Below are 20,636 nucleotides of genomic sequence, written 5' to 3' on the forward strand. Positions count from 1 at the left end.
TCCCAACACAGTTATAATGCTATATATATTTTTCAGTGTCGAGTATTATCTATGAGTTCCATTTATATAACTTCTGTATCAAGTTATGTATTAATTAATTATGTTATGTTTGTAATCTAAGTCGTTATATGTATTTAGTTAAAAAGTACAATTTAATTGACAATGAAGTTTAACAAGATTAATAGATTTTACTGATTAATTGACAATATTATATTATATACTGTACTATACTAAGCTTACGCTATCTAGTTCGGGATATAACGTTGTATCGTATAACAATGGCAGAAAGTTACGAACGGTAAATCTATGGACACTTAAGTATTAATTAACTTCCAAATCTCGCTGTCCCAATTCATAATAAACTAAGGATCCTGACTAGGTCTATAAGCTACTTATAGAAAATAATTTAATGTAACAATTGGTCAATAAAGCGGCTAAATATGGCTAAAAAACGTCTCGTTCAGCGGAGCTGCAACTTGTTTGTTTGTTTGTTTGTTTGGTTTTTAGGAGCATTAGCAACTAAGGCCATATTGCTCCGGGAATATGCGGTGGTCATTCCCTTGACCTTTCCGCATCCTCCGTATTTGGTGGTGACGGGCTCGAACCCCGGTCTAATCAAGAAGCGTGTGCTACGCACTGCTGCTCCTTCCCACCTGGCTACGGAGACGCCCAGCTGCAACTTGTAACACATGGATTTGATACCCTTACCGATACTAAGTAATACCTACAAAATCTCTATCTAAGTTAAACTTTAAACTAAGTATCATAACTAGGAATATAAAGCTACTCTAGAAAATAAGTTAATATGCAAAAAACTTCGCCTGCATATGGCTACACTCGTTCTTTTGGCCCTTGATGTGTAGTGGCTGCACGTGCAGTCTCCTTAGCATTAGCATTAGTAGAGGCATTTGATGCAAGAAAGCAAGCTTATACAGCATCAGCCAAAAAAAAAAAAAAAAAACCCACTTTTTTGTCCTTATTTGATAGCCACAACTTGTATAAATACTGTGCTGTCTTGATACCTTCGCAGCCCAGTCCCAAGCAGCTCTTCAATTTATAATGATTTGTAGTAGCATAGGAATTAATAAACCTAAGTTGTGTCTTTGTATTACTGCTTAGAGAAGAAATTAAAATACATTTTCATGATGAGTAAATAAATTTTTATTACTGTATATTTTTATCTTGTATTTAATTCTGTGACAAGCTCCATGAACTTAACTAGAAAGATCTGAGTTAGGAGTGAATGAAAAACACGTTAGTAATTGGCTACCTACTTTTTTGCCAATTTTTCTATGTTGCTTTTATTCCTATGTTGTCAGTAAAAATGTAGAAATAAATGCTTGCTGTCAAGAAACATGCACAGGATGTAATTTTTATATGACACTTTTTTTTAATAGAATATTAAAGTGATTTTTTCAGTAATCACTCAGCAATTGTGTCGTAGGCTTCTTATTTTTCTCAGTTGCAGTGTTCTCATTTCCAAAATTTAACCATTATCGAAAAGGAGTAAAATGGTAAATAGTAATAAAATGATATATTTAATGAAGTTAATAAATAATAACTTAACCATTTAAATAGACTATTTAAAAGCAGACTGCCATCATGCTGATTGAGCAAGCTGCTGATACATTTTCTGTTTACCTCTACTTACTTGGAATTTTACATGTGACAGTTCATGCTTGCTTAGAATAATTGCCTAAATACTAGCAATTACCAGTTCCTGAGGTTGCTGGTTTCAAACATTCTACCTTTAAAATATTGATTTTTGATTTATATTTATGTTATAACCTTATTTTTTTATTATTATTTTTATTTTATTAATTTTTGTTTTTTGTTTTGCAGTCATGTGCATAATACAAAAGATATCAGGGAGTTTGTTATAGTAACCCAGAAGTCAATAGGTCAGACAAGGAAAACAATTCATGTATTAACTGGTAGGCAGGCTCAGTATGCTGTCACATTAGGTGAGATGCTCTCTAATGAAGTTGAAAAATTAAAAGAGAAAATACAAGATTTGAACAAAAATGATTGGGTAAGTAAATAAGTTATAGAACATACATTTTATAATTATAAACTGTTAGAAAACTTTCAAATCACTCCTTATTACATCTTTTGTATATGATTTTTAATTTCTTTCCCTATCTGTTGAGTTTTAAGGAATCACATATGAATATTTTTTCAATTAATTTATTGGTAGGAAAGTAATAAAATTATTACTCCTAAATTAGTCCCAATATCCATAGTAAAAATTGGCTATATTTTTGAATTCCATCTTCACTAAAGTTTGGTTCACTTTGGTTCTGCAGATATCATATTTCCTGACAATTTATAATTAATAAAAGAATACATAACATAAAAATTGAATTTTTTAAAAATTTTAAATAAATTTGTTTCATGACTTAATTTTAAATTGCTAATGGTTTTATGCAAAATTCCCATGCCCAACTTGTTCTTTGAATTTTCATATAAAAGCTGTTGAAAACAAAACCATAATGAATAATAGAAATTGTGTCAAATTTTTAATTATAGTCTGGAAGAGATTTTCTTTTTAAACAATGAGATGAAAAGACGGACATTACCAAATTTACATAACTAATCTTGAAAAGAAACTAACAAAGTATGGAGAATTGAGATTAATATAGCAGATAAATTAATAAAACTTTTAAAAACAATGGATGTTGCAAGTTGTGAATACTGTGAGGTCAGTAGAAATGAGGTACACTGCCCTGTTATTAATATCCAGACACCTGCATATCTATAAATAAACCTTTATTTACATGAAAATCAATAATGTGTGCTGAAGCCTTTAGCCTCTATGACAGCCTCTAGTCTCTGTATAATACTCTCCACTAGTTTCTTTTGTGAATGTCCTGTGATATTTTCTGCTATTCTGCCATTCTGCCTTCAGAGCCTCAACAAGTTCAGCTTTATGTTTTTGGGCAACCTTTCCTCAAACACACACATCTGATGATCTAATTCATCCCAGAGATTCTCTGTAGGATTGAGGTCAGGGCTGACCAGTCCAACTTTCCGACAATCATGTTATCACAACATAAGCAGTATGTATGTACGGAGTGTTGTCCTGTTGATACAGGTCAATGTTGGTATCATCACAGTGCACCATGGCAGAGTTGAACTAGCATTTGGGAGCTGCCCTACCTAAGATACTATACATGATACAGGTATAGGCCTTCCCTGATGTGCTGCCACAACATGGGTATCTAAGTAATGTATTATTGTCCGGGAAGTATAGTTAGCCCCCTGCATTCATGGTGTAGTCTGAAACAACCATTGGTCCTAGATCAAACCATGAAAAATAGCCCCTATCTGTAATGCTGCCTCTGCCAAAATTTATTGTCAGGATGATATGGTCCAGCAGTAGCTCTCTCTGGGCATCTGCCACACATAGACATGACTAGCAGACTGGTAGACCACATACCATGACTCATCACTCCAAAGCACAGCTCTCCATCTAGAATCCAAGAATGGTGGGTCTTACACCAATTTAGATAGCATCTGGCATTAGTCAAGGTGATTGGTGTCTTGTGGGCCACTGCACAACCATGGTAATCCATATCATGCAGTATCCTGTGTACTGTACTGATATGTCCCAATTACCTGTCATTTTTTCTCAGCTTCGGAAGCTTTCTGGGTTGTTTCATGATGCTTTCAGCACCCATCTGCTTCCATTTGGAGACCACAAATGGAAGCAGATGGGTGCTTCCATTTGTCAAGGATTGGTCTATACTAATCGTTTATGTGGCATGCTATTATTATTCTGCGCTGGAAGTCTGTTATCTTGGTACCTTGTCAATCATGGTATCTTGCATTCATAATTTTATTACTGTCACCTCAAAGGCCTACGAATATGTTTATAGTTGTGTCTGACATGTGGTGCTTGGGTAGGACATGGCCAACCCCACAGAGAGGTACCCAGATATTAGTGGTGGGACAGTGTATATTTTTAATGTTCAACATACAGATAATGCAGGGAGTCCTTACACTTATGACATGATTGGTTTCCAAAAATCACATAAGTTGAAACACATTTTTCCAGAAAGGCAATGCTAAAAATTGGTCCAGTGACCTTATAATTTATTTTTTTATAAAATGATCTGTAATGTTGTATTAAGACAAAAATAAATGCAAATGTAACTTATTAAATATTTGCATAATCTTTTTATTCTTAATAGTCATGCAATAATGACATGGAAAACATTATCAAAAAGTATAAATTTTAAAAAAATTACTGAAGGAACAGTGCTGTATTTCATGAGATTGCATATAAATAAAAACATTTTATACTATGAGAATAACTTTTAGAAATAGTCCATATCTGATTCTTCAATCATCAACAACTCCATCAAGCTAGCCTCCTGCTTTAATGATGACCCTGATGTTTTGGGATTCATGACAAGTTGCCCAGAAAAAAGTATTTAATTTTATTTTTTTGTTAAAGCCACATTCACCCATTTGATATTTTACTATCATCATGTTATTTATGTAAACCACTCTAGCTTGGCTTCGGGTATTGCCCTTACTTTAATTGGATGGAAATAAATGATTTTACATTTATATATTAGTAGTTACAACCCATTACAAGCACCAAATTTTACTATCATTAGACCAATAAAAGGACTGAGATCAGTTCTCCACACTAAGGTCGATATGACAGTCTTAGTTTGGAGTGAGGAACTGATCTCATAGAAGTTAATTAAGTGTTTTTCTTTATACATGATCTCATGAATAATGACCACATAACATCCTTCCCAAATCATATTAGTACTGTTTCCCCCCCCCCACCCAAAAAAATGGGTTCTTGAATGTCTCCTTTTCTATGATCCCTCTCCATTTAGCTTATTTATCTCCGTTTATTGTATAATTCAAGTTGGTACCTATTATATTTCTGGTGTGTCTATCAGGCTGTTTGTTGGCCATTTACTTCAGAATGGTAATTATGCCAAATGTGGAACTAGTCTGACTGCAACTTTACCGAATTTTGAAATTGTTTTTTCTGGTCGTGTAGGTGCTAGTGAAAGACAGTAACACCAGTTTTCATTTTAAGAAAAGTTTTATGATGTTTTACTGTTGATAAGTAATCTGAACTACTATTTTAATGGGAATTTTAAAAGTTACTTGAAATTTGCTCAGTCATGTCAAAATTTTGTTAAATTTTTGTTTTTAAAGATTTTATAGGTAGGTTATTTTTATATAAAAATACATGAAAACAGAAATATCAAAGGCTGTGTTCTCCTATCAAGCATATATAGTGTTGAACTTTCACCTTTTTACTTCCTCATGTAGCTAGTTTTGGTGGCTTTTCCTCTTTTTAATAGCGTCCAGCAGTATTCGGCTATCATTTTGACATTCCTTGCTCATTCTTCATTTTATAACCTGTTACATTTATGGAACAAAGTAGCAGTGATTAATATAATCCAGAGGTTCCCTCCACAACATGGTAGTGAAAAATGTCATGTTTTTCGTTTTATCACATTTTCACAATTGCAAGCCACATACAGTGATGTTATATCCTGCTTTTATTTTGCTGCAACACAGTTACTGCAAATGTTACAAAATATGTTTGGATTGTTCACACATCTGTGAGTTGCTATTGTCAAAGACACAGAATATGAAAATCACCTTATAAGCAGATATTAGCTGGTGCAACTGCAGTGGAGGGAACACTTTGAAAGCTTTTATAGCTACCTGACTTGCAGATCTTGATATGTCTGTACATGTCAAGACCTGCAAAGGAAGTCACAAAGGAAATAGTTACACATAATACATATACATGGAATGTGTATCTAAGAAAACAGTTTGGATTTTTAGCATTAGTGTTTCAGAAGCACCATGAATTTTGGATACATCAAAATCTATACAGATAAGCATAATCAAACCATCATTACACACAATAATTTACTTATTTATAAATAACAGTATCTAATATTTTTATTCATATTAATATTGTTGTTAATAAGATATTGTTATTAGTAGTCTAAATAATAATATCTTATTGTTTGAAAATTAAATCTCTTCAATATGTAGTTACTATTTCATATGATAGCATAGCTTAATTTATTATGGTACTCACCTTTTTTTATAATCTGCAATTAATGTTTGAATAAGGTGGATGATAATTTTAATTTAAATTGGGAGTAAGTAAGTTGGGATTTAAAACAGAAGTTAAAATATGCGCAAGAAAGTAGAAGTGCACATCTTCGTCCTTGGTTGTCAATATTAAAATTGAAAATAAATGATTAATACTGGAGGTCAGTAGCCATAACAAATGGCTTTCGTTATCCACGTCTTCAGTTGGCAATGATGGGTTGAGAGTGAACGCGTGTATTTAAGTTCCCATGATGCTCCTGGTTATATGTGGAAATCTCAGGTGCATGAGATTCCAAGCTGGTGCAATGTTGTAAGGTAGTTTGGTATTTAATACTTGGAGATTGGAATGGCGGCGGAACCATTCTATGACTAGGGCTTCATATTGGAAAATTTTAAAACTAGATTTTAATTTGATAATGGGAATGGCTGAGTCTACTAAGGGGGTGTGATTGTGAGATTGAACATGTGATGCTAGTTCTGTGTTGGTTTGACCTGTCTTAAAACTATCGTAATGGTAGTACCCGCGTGTTTGATGTTTTAATAGAACCATATTTTGAAGTTGTACTACCAATGTAACACGTATTGCAGCCAGGTTGACATTTTATTAGGTAAATAATATTGTTCATATCGCTGATATGATATTTTTGTGTATCTTTGTATGAATTAAATAATGAGCCAAGTTTATTATAAGTTGAGAATGTGAAGGTGATGTCGGTACCTTTGAATATGCGGTGGAACTGATTACAAAAATTACTATGGTAAGGTAGGATAATGCGTAAATTATTATTAGAGGTGTGTTTGGGTGGATTGTTAATATTATTTTGGATGGTGAAAATGGTTTTTTGAATTAATTGATTGGAGTACCTTCTAGATATGAATTTTGTTGTAAGATATTGAAGTTCATAGTCGAGATTGTTTTGTGTAGAACTGTATTTTATAGCATTGTAAATCTGATTATAAAGAACGGCTTCTTTTATGTTAAGGGAGTGGTGTGAATCAAAATGTAGGTACTTGCCAGTATGGGTATTTTTTCTAAAAATTCTTGTTCCTAGTTTGGTGTCATTTCTGTATATGGTGAGATTCAGAAAATTAATTTGTCCATTTTCTACAAGTTCTAGGGTGTATTTAAATCTATTGTGTACTGAATTAAATTTAACGAAAAGATCATCTATTGTCGATTTTGGTCCTATTAAAAGGATGTCATCTGCATATCTTATAAATAATTTTATATCTGGGGGGGTATGGTTGTAGTACATAGTTGTACATGGTAGTACATGGTAGTAGTACATAGTATTGAAGCTAGGTAAATTTCAGAAAGGGGGGCTGAGATCCCTAATCCCATAGGTAATCCATATATTTGCTGGTACATCTGATTGAGAAATCGAAAATATCTAGCATCTAATAAAAAGGTTGTAAGTTCTAGTATGCTATTAATTGAAAGGGAAGTGCGATTGGGTAAGGTATTATTATCATCTGTTAAGAAATTACTTAAAGTTTGTAATGTTGAAGGTAAATGTACATTAGTGTACAATGAGACTACATCGAACGATGCTATTATATCATTGTTGGTTATTGTAATATGTTTTATTTTATCAAATGTTTGGGAGGTATTATTTACTTTAAATTTCAAATATCTGGAGGGAGATGATTTTAACTAGGAAAGAAGATAAATTAGTGAAGGCTGATTTACTAAAAGACATTATAGATCGCAGTGGGTGGTTGGGTTTATGAAGTTTAGTAATTCCAAACATATGCGGTAAAATGTTGTTCCGGATGCCAATTTGTTGTAAGATGTGTAAGTTGATTTCATTGTTTGACCTTAATTTCTTAGAATGATGTCTAGTTTATTTTTATGTTTAGAAATATTATATGTATTGTATAATTTATATGTTTCTGAGTCGGAAAGTATCGATTCCATTTTTTCTATGTATTTATTTTTATTAATTATTACTATGGTGTCGCCTTTGTCGGCTTTTTGAACTATAATATTTGGGTTGTTACGTATTTTTTGTAAGTTACTTAACTGTTGTTTATTTATGTTGGGTTCAAATTTAAGTCTAGAATTAAGAATTGAATTGCTTTGGTGTATTAATCTCCATTTATCCATGTGGTACACCAAAGCAATTCTACAACCATACCACCCCGAGGTATAAAATTATTTATAAGATATGCAGATGACATCCTTTTAATAGGACCAAAATCCACAATAGACGATCTTTTCATTAAATTTAATTCAGTACACAATAGATTAAAATACACCCTAGAACTTAAAGAAAACGGACAAATTAATTTTCTGAACCTCACCATATATATAGGAATGATACCAAACTAGGAACAAGAATTTTTAGAAAAAATACCCATACTGGCAAGTACCTACATTTTGATTTGCACCACCCCCTTAACATAAAAAAAGCCGTTCTTTATAATCAGATTTACAATGCTATAAAATACAGTTCTACACAAAACAATCTCAACTATGAATTTCAATATCTTACAACAAAATTCATATCTAGAAGCTACCCCACTCAATTAATTTAACAATCCACCCAAACACACCTCTAATAATAATTTACGTATTATCCTACCTTACCATAGTAATTTTTGTAATCAGTTCCGCCGCATATTCAAAGGTACCGACATCACCCCCACATTCTCAACTTATAATAAACTTGACTCATTATTTAATTCATACAAAGATACACAAAAATATCATATCAGCGATATGAACAATATTATTTACCTAATAAAATGTCAACCTGGCTGCAATGCGTGTTACATTGTTAGTACAACTTACTTCAAAATATTGTTCTATTAAAACATCAAACACACGTGCATACTACCACTACAATAGTTTTAAGACGGGTCAAACCAACACAGAACTAGCATCACATGTTCAATCTCACAATCACACTCCTTTAGTAGACTCAGCCATTCCCATTATCAAATTAAAATCCAGTTTTAAAATTTTCCAATATGTGAAGCCCTAGTCATAGAATGGTTCTGTCGCCATTCCAATCTCCAAGTATTAAATACCATACTACCTTACAACATTGCACCAGCTTGGAATCTCATGCACCTGAGATTTCCACATGTAACCAGGAGCATTGTGGGAACTTAGCTTTCTTAAATACACGCGTTCACTCTCAATCCATCATTGCCAACTGTGAAGACGTGGATAATGAAAGCCACTTGTTATGGCTACTGACCTCCAGTATTAATCATTTATTTTAAATTTTAAAATTGACAACCAAGGACGAAGACGTGCACTTCTACTTTCTTGCGTATATTTTAACTTCTGTTTTAAATCCCAACTTACTTACTCCCAATTTAAATTAAAATTATCATCCACCTTATTCAAACATCAATTGCAGATTATAAAAAAAGGTGAGTGTCAATAAATTAAGCTTTATGCTATCATATTAAGTCAATTTTAAATGGTATTTTAAGAAATCTACAATTATCGAATTGTTGCTATTTCATTATACCAGCACCTCTTGACATCTGTTTAAACAAGGTTCTAGCACATTCCCCACAGCAAAATAGCCCTGTGAAGGAATAGAATACTTATAGCATAAAAATTCTCCCCTCCCCTGTATAAAATTAAAATGCCCTTAAAGACTCGTTGCTTTTTCTTGAATTATTGCTAAACGCAAGGCACACTGATAGAACCAGAAACATCTGAAACATCTTTAAGCTATGTTAAAAAATTAATGCAGTGTGCAGTTTTTCACTGTTTTCTGTGGATTTAACCCTATAGCTGCAAAAGTCTGAATTATACATGCACATTTACTAATATGTTTTGAGAAATAAATAAATAATAATCAAGAAAAGAAATCATTTTATTGGCTTGGCCAGTTGGTTGGCTGAGCATCATGATTTAATATTTCAATTTAAATTTTAATCATTTAAATAGTGCATTTTACTATACAGGCAACCCCCATATAACACGGTACATCTACAACATGGTTTCGCTCTAACACGATTGATAAATTGCAGCATCCTCACACAACACGGTACCTATACAGGGTGTCTCAAAAATATTGGTACAAACGTTTAGGGGAGGTAGGTAACATCTAAAGGAATGTGAATCGCATAGGAACCCGTAACCGGAAACATCATGGGAAAGTAGTAGCAGAGGCACAAGAAGCAGAAACGACACAAGACAGTAATTAGTGGCAAACATTTATTTGACATAATATTAACAATGGAGTACAAGATGGATGCATTTCATGATGTTACAGCAGATGCTTGAAGGTTCCACCATGAGACGCAATGCATGCGTGACACCGACGCAGCATGGATTGGCAGGCACGTCGAACACACCTGGGGTTTCTTTGACAGTAGCAGCAGCGCAGACGAGTCTTTACATTTCCATCTCATTTCACAGGCGATTCATACACAATAGATTTGATTGCCCCACACAGAAAGAAATCAAGGCTCGATAAATCAGGTGAACGTGGGGGCCAGGCAACGAGTCCAACATGGCCAATCCATCGACGCCCAAAACGCCTGTTCAAATGGTCACGAACACACCTTCCATAATGGGCAGGTGCCCCGTCATGTTGAAACCAAATGTTGCGGCTCACATTTGCTGGAACATCATCAAGTAACCCTGGTAGAACTTGTTCAAGAAAGATCCGATATTTAGTGGAGTTCATGCAGGATGGTAACAGGTATGGGCCGACTAAGTAGTCACCGACCATACCTACTCACACATTTATTGCGAGGCGATGTTGTGCCACATGGGGGGCGCACACTGTGTGGGTTGTCGTGAGCCCACACATGAGCATTGTGCTGATTGAATAAGCCTTCCCGAGTGAAATAAGCCTCATCCGTGACCAAAACATAGGATGGAAAATTCAAGTCTTGAATGCTTTCTTGGAGAAACCACTGCGCAAAAGCCACACGTGCAGGATGATCTTGGGGAAACAGTAACTAAACCCTTTGGAGATGAAAGGGGTGTAAGGAATCGTTGTGCCAGACATGCTGTACACTGCAACGAGACACTCCTAAGGCAGAGGCAACAGCATGTGTGCTGGTAGTAGGATTATTCTGGATGGCATTCAACACACGTTCTTCCATGGCTGGAGTTCGCGTTGAATGTGGTCTGCCCACACTACTCCTGTTACCTCTAAATGACCCATAATCACACAAATTTTGATGCACACGTGCAAACAAACGGTGGTCCAGTACATGTCTGTCTGGAAAGCGTTCTCCATAAATTCATTGAGCGGCTCATCCATTGCCCTCTGCTAATCCATGCACTACGTGCATGTCTGCCAGCTCACAGTTCATATATCAATGCATGCTCTTCGTGCGGCGAATACTGCTTGAATGAGTAGACCAGAAATTTTCCCTCTCGCGAACTGATGAACAGCGCCGTGTACCGACTTACAGTGGCGTTTCCGATTATGGGTTCCTATGCGATTCACATTCCTTTAGATGTTACCTACCTCTCCTAAACGTTTGTACCAATATTTTTGAGACACCCTGTATAACACGGTTTCACGGTTTCAATCTTGGTAAACCTCGAGCTTTTGAACTTTTGTGTAGGGGAAACCCTGCTGTTATGTTCGATGTAATTTTTCAACATTTCAACTCTTTTTGAATGCCTGCTGTTGACTCACTAGTCAAAAAAATTATTGAGAAATCCATGTATTTTATTTCGTTGGGAAGTTCCTGTGTTACTTTCTGTGCTATTGAACTTGTGGGAAAATCTAGATTTCAAAGTTTTATTACTATTGGATAGCACACCAGGCCATCCAAAAGTTTTAAGTCATCCAAACGTTAAAGTTATGTTCCTACCACCACAGTTGTACTAAGTTAATACAACTGCTTTCATTCAGCCATTAGATCAAGGCATTACATCCAACTTTAAAACTCATTACATCAGAAAATCGTTACAATGGATTTTGGTAAAACTTGATTCTGAATCCCTTGAAGTAATGGATGGAAACATTTCTCAATTGGCATGGAAAAATTTCTCAATCGTGGACTGTTGTCGCTTTATCGCTGAAAGAAGTAAAACTGTCAATGTTAAATGCGTGTGTCAAAATGTTGTTGTTGTTTTTTGTTGTTTTTTTGGTTTTTAGGAGCATTAGCAACTAAGACCATATTGCTCCGGGATATGCGGTGGTCATTCCCTGACCTTTCCGCTTCCTCCGTATTTGGTGGTGACGGGCTCGAACCCCGGTCTAATCAAGAAGCGTGTGCTACGCACTACTGCTCCTTCCCACCTGGCTACGGAGGCGCCTGTGTCAAAATGTGTGGCCATAGTCAGTTCATTCAGGAAATATGGTTGAACCGGCAGAAAACAGAATCAGTGCGATAGTAGAACTTGGTAAGTCGGTACGAGGAGAAGGTTTTGATGATGTGACTATTGAAGCCCTCGTGGATAGCACAGTTGATAGAATCGCCCTCCTCACCACACTGGGTAGAAAAGGAAAAGACCTGAGTTCAAATCCCGTTGCTGATGGGAGGTATTTTTATGGGTCTTTTTCACAATGTGGCTGAGTTAGTCAGGCGAGGGTAACATGGTTTTTTCTCCTGGAAACTCTGGTGTTTTTTTTTGTCCAGCAAAACAGAAAATTTATCTCGGCCACACAATTTATAGACAATATATACGCAGAGTAACATGGCCTTAGTTGCTGATGCTTCTAAAAAATTAAAAAAAGATATGATTACTGAAGACATTCTAGAATACTGATAGAAAAAGAGGCTAGCGAAGCAGATTTGGTGGAAATGGCATTGGAGGTAAAACCAAATCAATTCAGAGGATGATAGTGCAGATAAATTTTAAACTTCCAAATTTTACACTAAAAAGCATAAGGGAAGGCATAAAGTTAGCCAAAAGCAATTAGAATCTTATTTTTTGAATGCAGATTCTTGAATGAAAGGAAGGAGCCCAAAGTTCAAAAGAGAGCTTCAAAAATGCTTAGCTCCATATGATGAAATTCACAAAGATTTATCAAGCAAAAGCAAACAAACCCAGATTACAGATTTTTTAAAGAGAGAGAAGCTACATGAAATCTAGAATGGTGTATTTTTGTTAACATTTTCTTAACGAAATAGTGTATCTTTGTTAGCTTTTGGAACATTTTAACTTCCCAGATATTGACTGGAACTTGTGGGTTGGTCACTCACACACTAGTCAGACTTTTGTGGATTTATTGGATGATTGTTTTCTGCAGCAGCATGTTCGAGAGGCAACTAGAGAGAGTAATACTCTTGATATGGTTATCAGCAGTGATCATTCGTGTATTAAGAATTTGCAGATAAAGGAACCACTAGGTGGCAGTGATCACAGTGTACTGATGTGGGATTTACTTAAAAGATTTAATTACCATCAGGGGTAAAGGAAAGGGTTTTTGCTTCCATAAAGGTGAGTACAGTGGTCTCAGACAGTTTTTAAATTCTGTACAGTGGGATCAACTGAAGATGTTACCAACAGTAAATTCTAAGTGGGAAGCATTGAAGAAATTAATCGTGAATGCTACTAAAAGTTTCATACCTATTAGGAAATATTGTTCAAGGTTTTGACCTAAATGGTTATCAAATGAACTAATGAGACTCATAACAGAGAAGAAAAATGCACGGGATGCATATAAATTATCAAGCGACTCAGAAGCCAATGGCAGATATAAGTTAGTCTGTAATCAGGTCACAAAGGAGGTTAGGCAGGCGAAGGCAGATTACGAGAAATCCTTGGCAAAAGATGCTAAGAAAAACAGCAAGGATTTCTTTACTTATATAAACTCTAAAGAAGGGGATGAATCTGATTAGTCCACTTGACATTGATGGTTCGACTGTTGATGATCCTGCTCATATAGCAAACAAACTGAATGAGTATTTTGAATGTACATTCAACCATGAGGAATTATTAAGGTTTGAAAATGGCAGAAGGTTATCAAATTGTAGCAGGGTACTTAATGATTTTGTAATAACTGGTGCAAATTGGAGGAGAAATTGTTGAAGTTAAACATAAGAAAAGCACCTGGGGTGGATGGGATCTATCCGGTTATATTAAAGGAGGTGGCAAAGCAACTAAGCAAAGCCTTAGCCATAATTATAAGAGCATCCTTGGACTCAGGGGAGGTTCCCACGGATTGGAGATATGCAAATGTATCCCCAATTCACAAAGGGGGATCGAAGGGTGACACGAGTAATTACAGACCAGTTAGTTTAACTTCTGTTCTGGGTAAAATAATGGAATCACTGGTTAAAGATGCATTGCAGGATCATCTAGACAAGACTGCAGCAATAATTCAGACACAGCATGGGTTTGTTAAGGGAAAGTCTTGTCTGACAAATTTGATTGGTTATTATGATGTGGTCACAAAGGAACTGGATGCAAAAAATAATTTTGATATCATATACTTGGATTTCAGGAAAGCTTTTGACACTGTTGCGCATGGAAGACTACTGTACAAATTGGAGCAGAATGGTATTAAGGGTAAGTTGCTACAATGGATAAAAGGATGGTTAAGTGGGAGAAGACAGAGAGTGGTAATCAGTGGGTGCTGCTCTTCGTGGACTAATGTTATTAGTGGAGTCCCATAGGGTTCGGTGTTGGGTCCACTGTTGTTTTGTATATTTATCAATGATATTGATGAAGGTATATCAGGATTAGTGTTGAAGTTTTCAGGTGATACAAAGGTTGGCAGGGTTTTTAATGACAGTAATGGCAGTGTGCTACTGCAACAGGATCTAGATAATTTAGGCAGATGGGTTAAGAAATGGCAACTGAAGTTTAACGTCGACAAATGCAAAGTACTGCATATGGGTAGAAGTAACCCGAGAGAAAAGTACCAACTGTGTATTACTACACTTAAGGTGGTAGAAAATGAAAAAGACCTGGGAGTAATTGTGCAGTCAGATATGAAGTTTTCTGAGCAATGGAGACAGGCTGCCAGGGCAGGTCATGGGGTTTTGTCAATGATATAGGAATTTTGCTAGGAGGGAAAAGGAGGTGATTGTCCCTCTGTATAAGGCAATGGTCAGGCCATGCCTTGAGTACTGCGTACAGGTCTGGAGGCCTCATTTTAGGAAGGATGTCGATTTGCTTGAACGTGTACAGAGAAGGGCAACAAGACTGGTGAGGGGAATGAAGGGATCCTCTTACCAAGAGAGGCTTAAGTTCTGCAAATTGCTGGAGACTAGGCAGTTGCATGGTGATCTGATTGAGGTGTATAAGGCCTTGAATGGGTTGATCACGCTAAATTCTGATGGGATCTTTCCACTTGTTCAGATTACGAACCTAAGGGAGCATAAATTCAAATTAAGAAAGGACAGATGTAGAATAGATGTGCGGAAATTTGCCTTTAGCCAGTGGGTGGTTAATTGCTGGAACAAACTTCCATCTGTCATTGTGGAAGTTGATAGGTTGAATAAATTTAAGGAGGAACTGGACAGGCGTTTGGGGGGAATGGTGTGATTTTTTTTTTTTTTTTTTTTGCTGTTCCTGCATAAGCTCATACACTTGCTTTCTTGCATCACATTCCACTACTACTATATACCCCCCCCTTTTGTACTTTTTCTTAGTCCTGTATAAAACAGTTTTGCCCAACATGATAGGAACCTAACAACTGTGTTATACAAGGGTTACCTGTTCTGTATTTTGAGGCTATATTGCAGGAGTATTAAAACTTCATGCTAATAGGAGCTGCAGGCAGAGGTGAAAGTGATCCTTACACTGCTTCTGTTAGAATGGAGGGCAGGGTGCTGGAGTTTTCAGGGAATGGTGGGGCGTCATCACAGAACAAATAAATACGTTAGGGTAACTAAGATTAAGAATATGTATATGTATACTTGCATGCACCAATGCTATGAGTATCGCAAATAAATTTGATGAACTCGAAGTGCTGATCAAGACATCAAAGGAGGATGTTGTTGGGATATCAGAGACCTGGTGTCACACAGATATAAGCAGTGCAGAATTGGAATTTGGGGAGTACAATGTGCACAGGAAGGACAGGCAGGATAGCAAAGGAGGAGGGGTTATGCTGTTAATTAAGAAACATAAAATCTAAGGAAGTGCATCCAATTTACATAGATGATCAGTGCAATGGTGAGTCAGGTTGGTGTTACATAAGCACTGGGAAAGCAAAAATGAGAGTAGGAGCATGTTATAGGCTTAATGAGTACAAAGAACAGCTGTCGAGAGAAATAGAGTGGGCCAGTAAATCAGATTGTCTAATAATGGGGGATTTTAACTTCCCAGATATTGACTGTAATTTGTGGGTTGATCACTCTCACACCAGCAAAACTTTTGTGCATTTACTGGATGATTGTTTTCTACAGAAACACATTAGAGAGGAAACCAGAGAGAGTAATATTCTTGATCTGGTTATCAGCAGTGATTATTCATGCATTAAGTATTTAATGATGATGTTACCAACAACAAATTCTAAATGGGAAGCATTCAAGGAAGTAAAAGCTACTTTTCATACCGATTAAGAAATACTTTTCATGCTTTTCATACCGATTAAGAAATACTCTTTAAGGGTTAGGCCTAAATGGATATCAGATGAACTAATGAGACTCGTAGCAGAGAAGAAAACTGCACAGGATACATATAAATTATCAGGTGACACAGAAGCCTATGGTAGATATAAGCTAGTCTGTAATCAAGTCACAGAAGAAGTTAGGCAAGCAAAGGCACATTATGCAAATAGCTTTGGCAAAGAATGCTAAGTAAAACAGCAAGAACTTCTTTAGTTATATGAACTCTAGAAGGAAGGGGATGAATCAGATTGGTCCACTTGATATCGATGGTTCGAGTGTTGATGATCCTGCTCACGTAGTTGACAATCTGAATGAGTATTTTGCATCTACATTCACACATGAGGAGTTATTGAGGGAGGAAAATGGCAGAAGTTTATAAAAGTATAACAGGGTGCTTAATGATTTTCTAATAGCTGAGAGCAATGTGGAGGAGAAATTGTTGAAGTTAAACATTAGAAAGACACCCGGGGCGGATGGAATATATCCAGTTATAGTAAAGGAGGCTGCAAAAGTAGTAAGCAAACCCTTAGCCATAATTATAAGAGCATCCTTGGATTCAGGGGGAAGTCATCCCCACAGACTGGAGATGTCCAATTGTATCACCAGTTCACAAAGTGGGATCTAAGGGTCATTGGGCGCCTCTGTAGCCAGGTGGGAAGGAGCAGCAGTGAGTAGCACACGCTTCTTGATTAGACCAGGGTTCGAGCCCGTCACCACCAAATACGGAGGATGCGGAAAGGTCAGGGAATGACCACCGCATATCCCGGAGCAATATGGCCTTAGTTGCTAATGCTGCTAAAAACCAAATAACAAACAAACAAGGGTGACAAGTAATTACAGACCAGTTAGTTTAACTTCTGTTTCAGGGAAATTAATGGAGTCACTGGTTAAAGATGCATTTCAGGATTATATACACAAGATTGCAATAATAATTCAGACACAGCATGGGTTTGTTAAGGGAAAGTCTTGTCTGACAAATTTGATTGGATATTATGATGTTGTTACAAAGATACTGGATGCAAAAAATAATTTTGATATCATATACTTGGATTTCAGGAAAGCTTTTGACACTGTTGCGCATGCAAGGCTATTGTACAGATTGGAGCAGTATAGTATTAAGGGCAAGTTGCTACAATGGATAAAAGACTGGTTGAGTGGGAGAAGACAGAGAGTGGTAATCAATGGACTCTGCTCTTTATGGATTAATGTTATTAGTGGAGTCTCCCAGGGTTCGGTGTTGGGCCCACTGTTGTTTTGTATATTTATCAATGATATTAGTAGTAGTAGTAGCAAAGGCGCCTCCGTAGCCAGGTGGGAAGGAGCAGCAGTGCGTGGCACACGCTTCTTGATTAGACTGGGGTTCGAGCCCGTCACCACCAAATACGGAGGATGCGGAAAGGTCAGGGAATGACCACCGCATATCCCGGAGCAATATGGCCTCAGTTGCTAATGCTCCTAAAAAACCAAATAACAAACAAACAAGTAGTAGCAATGGCATTTGATGCAAGAAGGCAAGTGTATGAGCCTATGCAGCATCAGCCAAAAAAAAAAAAAAAAAAAAAATCGCACCATACCCTCCAAATGCCTGTCCAGTTCCTCCTTAAATTTATCAACCTATCAACTTCCATAATGACAGATGGAAGTTTGTTCCAGCAATTAACCACCCGCTGGCTAAAGGCAAATTTCTGCACATCTATTCTACATCTGTCCTTTCTTAATTTGAATTTATGCCCCCTTAGGTTCGTAATCTGCACAAGTGGAAGGATCACATCAGAATTCAGCGTGCTCAACCCATTCAAGGCCTTATATACCTCAATCAGATCACCGCGCAGGTGCCTAGTCTCCAGCCACTGCAATTTGCAGAACTTAAGCCTCTCTTGGTAAGAGGATCCCTTCATTCCCCTCACCAATCTTGTTGTCCTTCTCTGTACACGCTCAAGTAAATCTACATCCTACCTAAAATGAGGACTCCAGACCTGTACGCAGTACTCAAGGCGTGGCCTGACCATTGCTTTATTCAGAGGGATAATCACCTCCTTTTCCCTGCTAGCAAAATTCTTATATATCATTGACAAAACCCCATGACCTGCCCTGGCAGCCTGTCTCCATTGCTCAGAAAACTTCATATCTGACTGCACAATTACTCCCAGGTCTTTTTCATTTTCTACCACCTTAAGTGTAGTACCACACAGTTTGTACTTTTCTCTCGGGTTACTTCTACCCATATGCAGTACTTTGCATTTGTCAAGGTTAAACTTCAGTTGCCACTTCTTAGCCCATCTGCCCAAATTATCTAGATCCTGTTGCAGTAGCACACTGCCATTACTGTCATTAACAACCCTGCCAACCTTTGTATCATCTGCAAACGGCAACATTAAGCCTAATATACCTTCATCAATATCATTGATAAATATACAAAACAACATTGCACCTAACACCGAACCCTGTGGGACTCCACTAATAACATTAGTCCAAGAAGAGCAGCACTCATTGATTACCACCCTCTGTCTTCTCCCACTTAACCATCCTTTTATCCATTGTAGCAACTTACCCTTAATACCATTCTGTTCCAATTTGTACAATAGTCTTCCATGCACAACAGTGTCAAAAGCTTTCCTGAAATCCAAATATATGTTATCAAAATTATTTTTTGCATCCAGTTCCTTTGTAACCACATCATAATATCCTATCAAATTTGTGAGACAAGACTTTCCCTTAACAAACCCATGCTGTGTCTGAATTATTGCTGCAGTCTTGTCTAGATGATCCTGCAATGCATCTTTAACCAGTGACTCCATTATTTTACCCAGAACAGAAGTTAAACTAACTGGTCTGTAATTACTCGTGTCACCCTTCGATCCCCCTTTGTGAATTGGAGATACATTTGCATATCTCCAGTCCGTGGGAACCACCTCTGAGTCCAAGTATGCTTTTATAATTATGGCTAAGGGTTTACTTAGTTGCTTTGCCACCTCCTTTAATATAACTGGATAGATCCCATCCACCTCAGGTGCTTTTCTTATGTTTAACTTCAACAATTTCTCCTCCACTTTGCTTTCAGTTATTACAAAATCATTAAGTATCCTGCTACAATTTGATAACCTTCTGCCATTTTCAAACCTTAATAATTCCTCGTGTGTGAATGTAGATGCAAAACACTCATTCAGTTTGTTTGCTATCTGAGCAGGATCATCAACAATCGAACCATCGATGTCAAGTGGACCAATCAGATTCATCCTCTTCCTTTTAGAGTTTATATAAGTAAAGAAATCCTTGCTGTTTTTCTTAGCATCTTTTGCCAAGGATTTCTCATAATCTTCTTTCGCCTGCCTAACCTCCTTTGTCACCTGATTACAGACTAGCTTATATCTGCCATAGGCTTCTGAGTCGCTTGATAATTTATATGCATCCCATGCATTTTTCTTCTCTATTACGAGTCTCATTAGTTCATTAGATAACCATTTAGGCCTAAACCTTGAACAATATTTCTTAATAGGTATGAAACTTTTATTAGCTTCCACGATTAATTCCTTGAATGCTTCCCACTTAGAATTTACTGTTGGTAACATCATCAGTTTATCCCACTGTACAGAATTTAAAAATTGTCGGAGACCACTGTACTCACCTTTACGGAAGCAAAAACCCTTTCCTTTACCCCTGATGGTAATTATATCTCTAAGTAAATACCACATCAGTACACTGTGATCACTGCCACCTAGTGGTTCCTTTATCTGCAAATTCTTAATACACGAATGATCACTGCTGATAACCAGATCAAGAGTATTACTTTCTCTGGTTGCCTCTCAAACATGCTGCTGCAGAAAACAATCATCCAATAAATCCACAAAAGTCTGACTAGTGTGTGAGTGACCAACCCACAAGTTCCAGTCAATATCTGGGAAGTTAAAATCCCCCATTATAAGACATTCCGATTTACTAGCCCACTCTGTTTCTCTGTACAATTGTTCATTGTACTCATTCGAGTCATTAGGCCTATAACACACTCCTACTGTTATTTTTGCTTT

The 20,636-nt window shown here is 36.6% G+C and overlaps 1 protein-coding gene across 2 annotated transcripts in view; it reads left to right on the plus strand.

The window, feature by feature from the left end:
• Positions 1 to 20,636, plus strand: part of LOC150079536 (alanine--tRNA ligase, cytoplasmic-like) — a 292,244-nt gene that overhangs the window by 198,509 nt on the left and 73,099 nt on the right. For both annotated transcript variants that reach the window (XM_090382564.1, XM_090382565.1), the window contains exon 17: positions 1,843 to 2,032. In XM_090382564.1, the coding sequence (XP_090238690.1) occupies positions 1,843 to 2,032 (190 nt within the window). The remainder of the gene's footprint in view (positions 1 to 1,842; positions 2,033 to 20,636) is intronic.

This window comes from Mastigoproctus giganteus, chromosome 10 (genome assembly GCF_048544385.1).
Source record: "Mastigoproctus giganteus isolate SK-2022 chromosome 10, ASM4854438v1, whole genome shotgun sequence".
NCBI lineage: Eukaryota > Metazoa > Arthropoda > Arachnida > Uropygi > Thelyphonidae > Mastigoproctus > Mastigoproctus giganteus.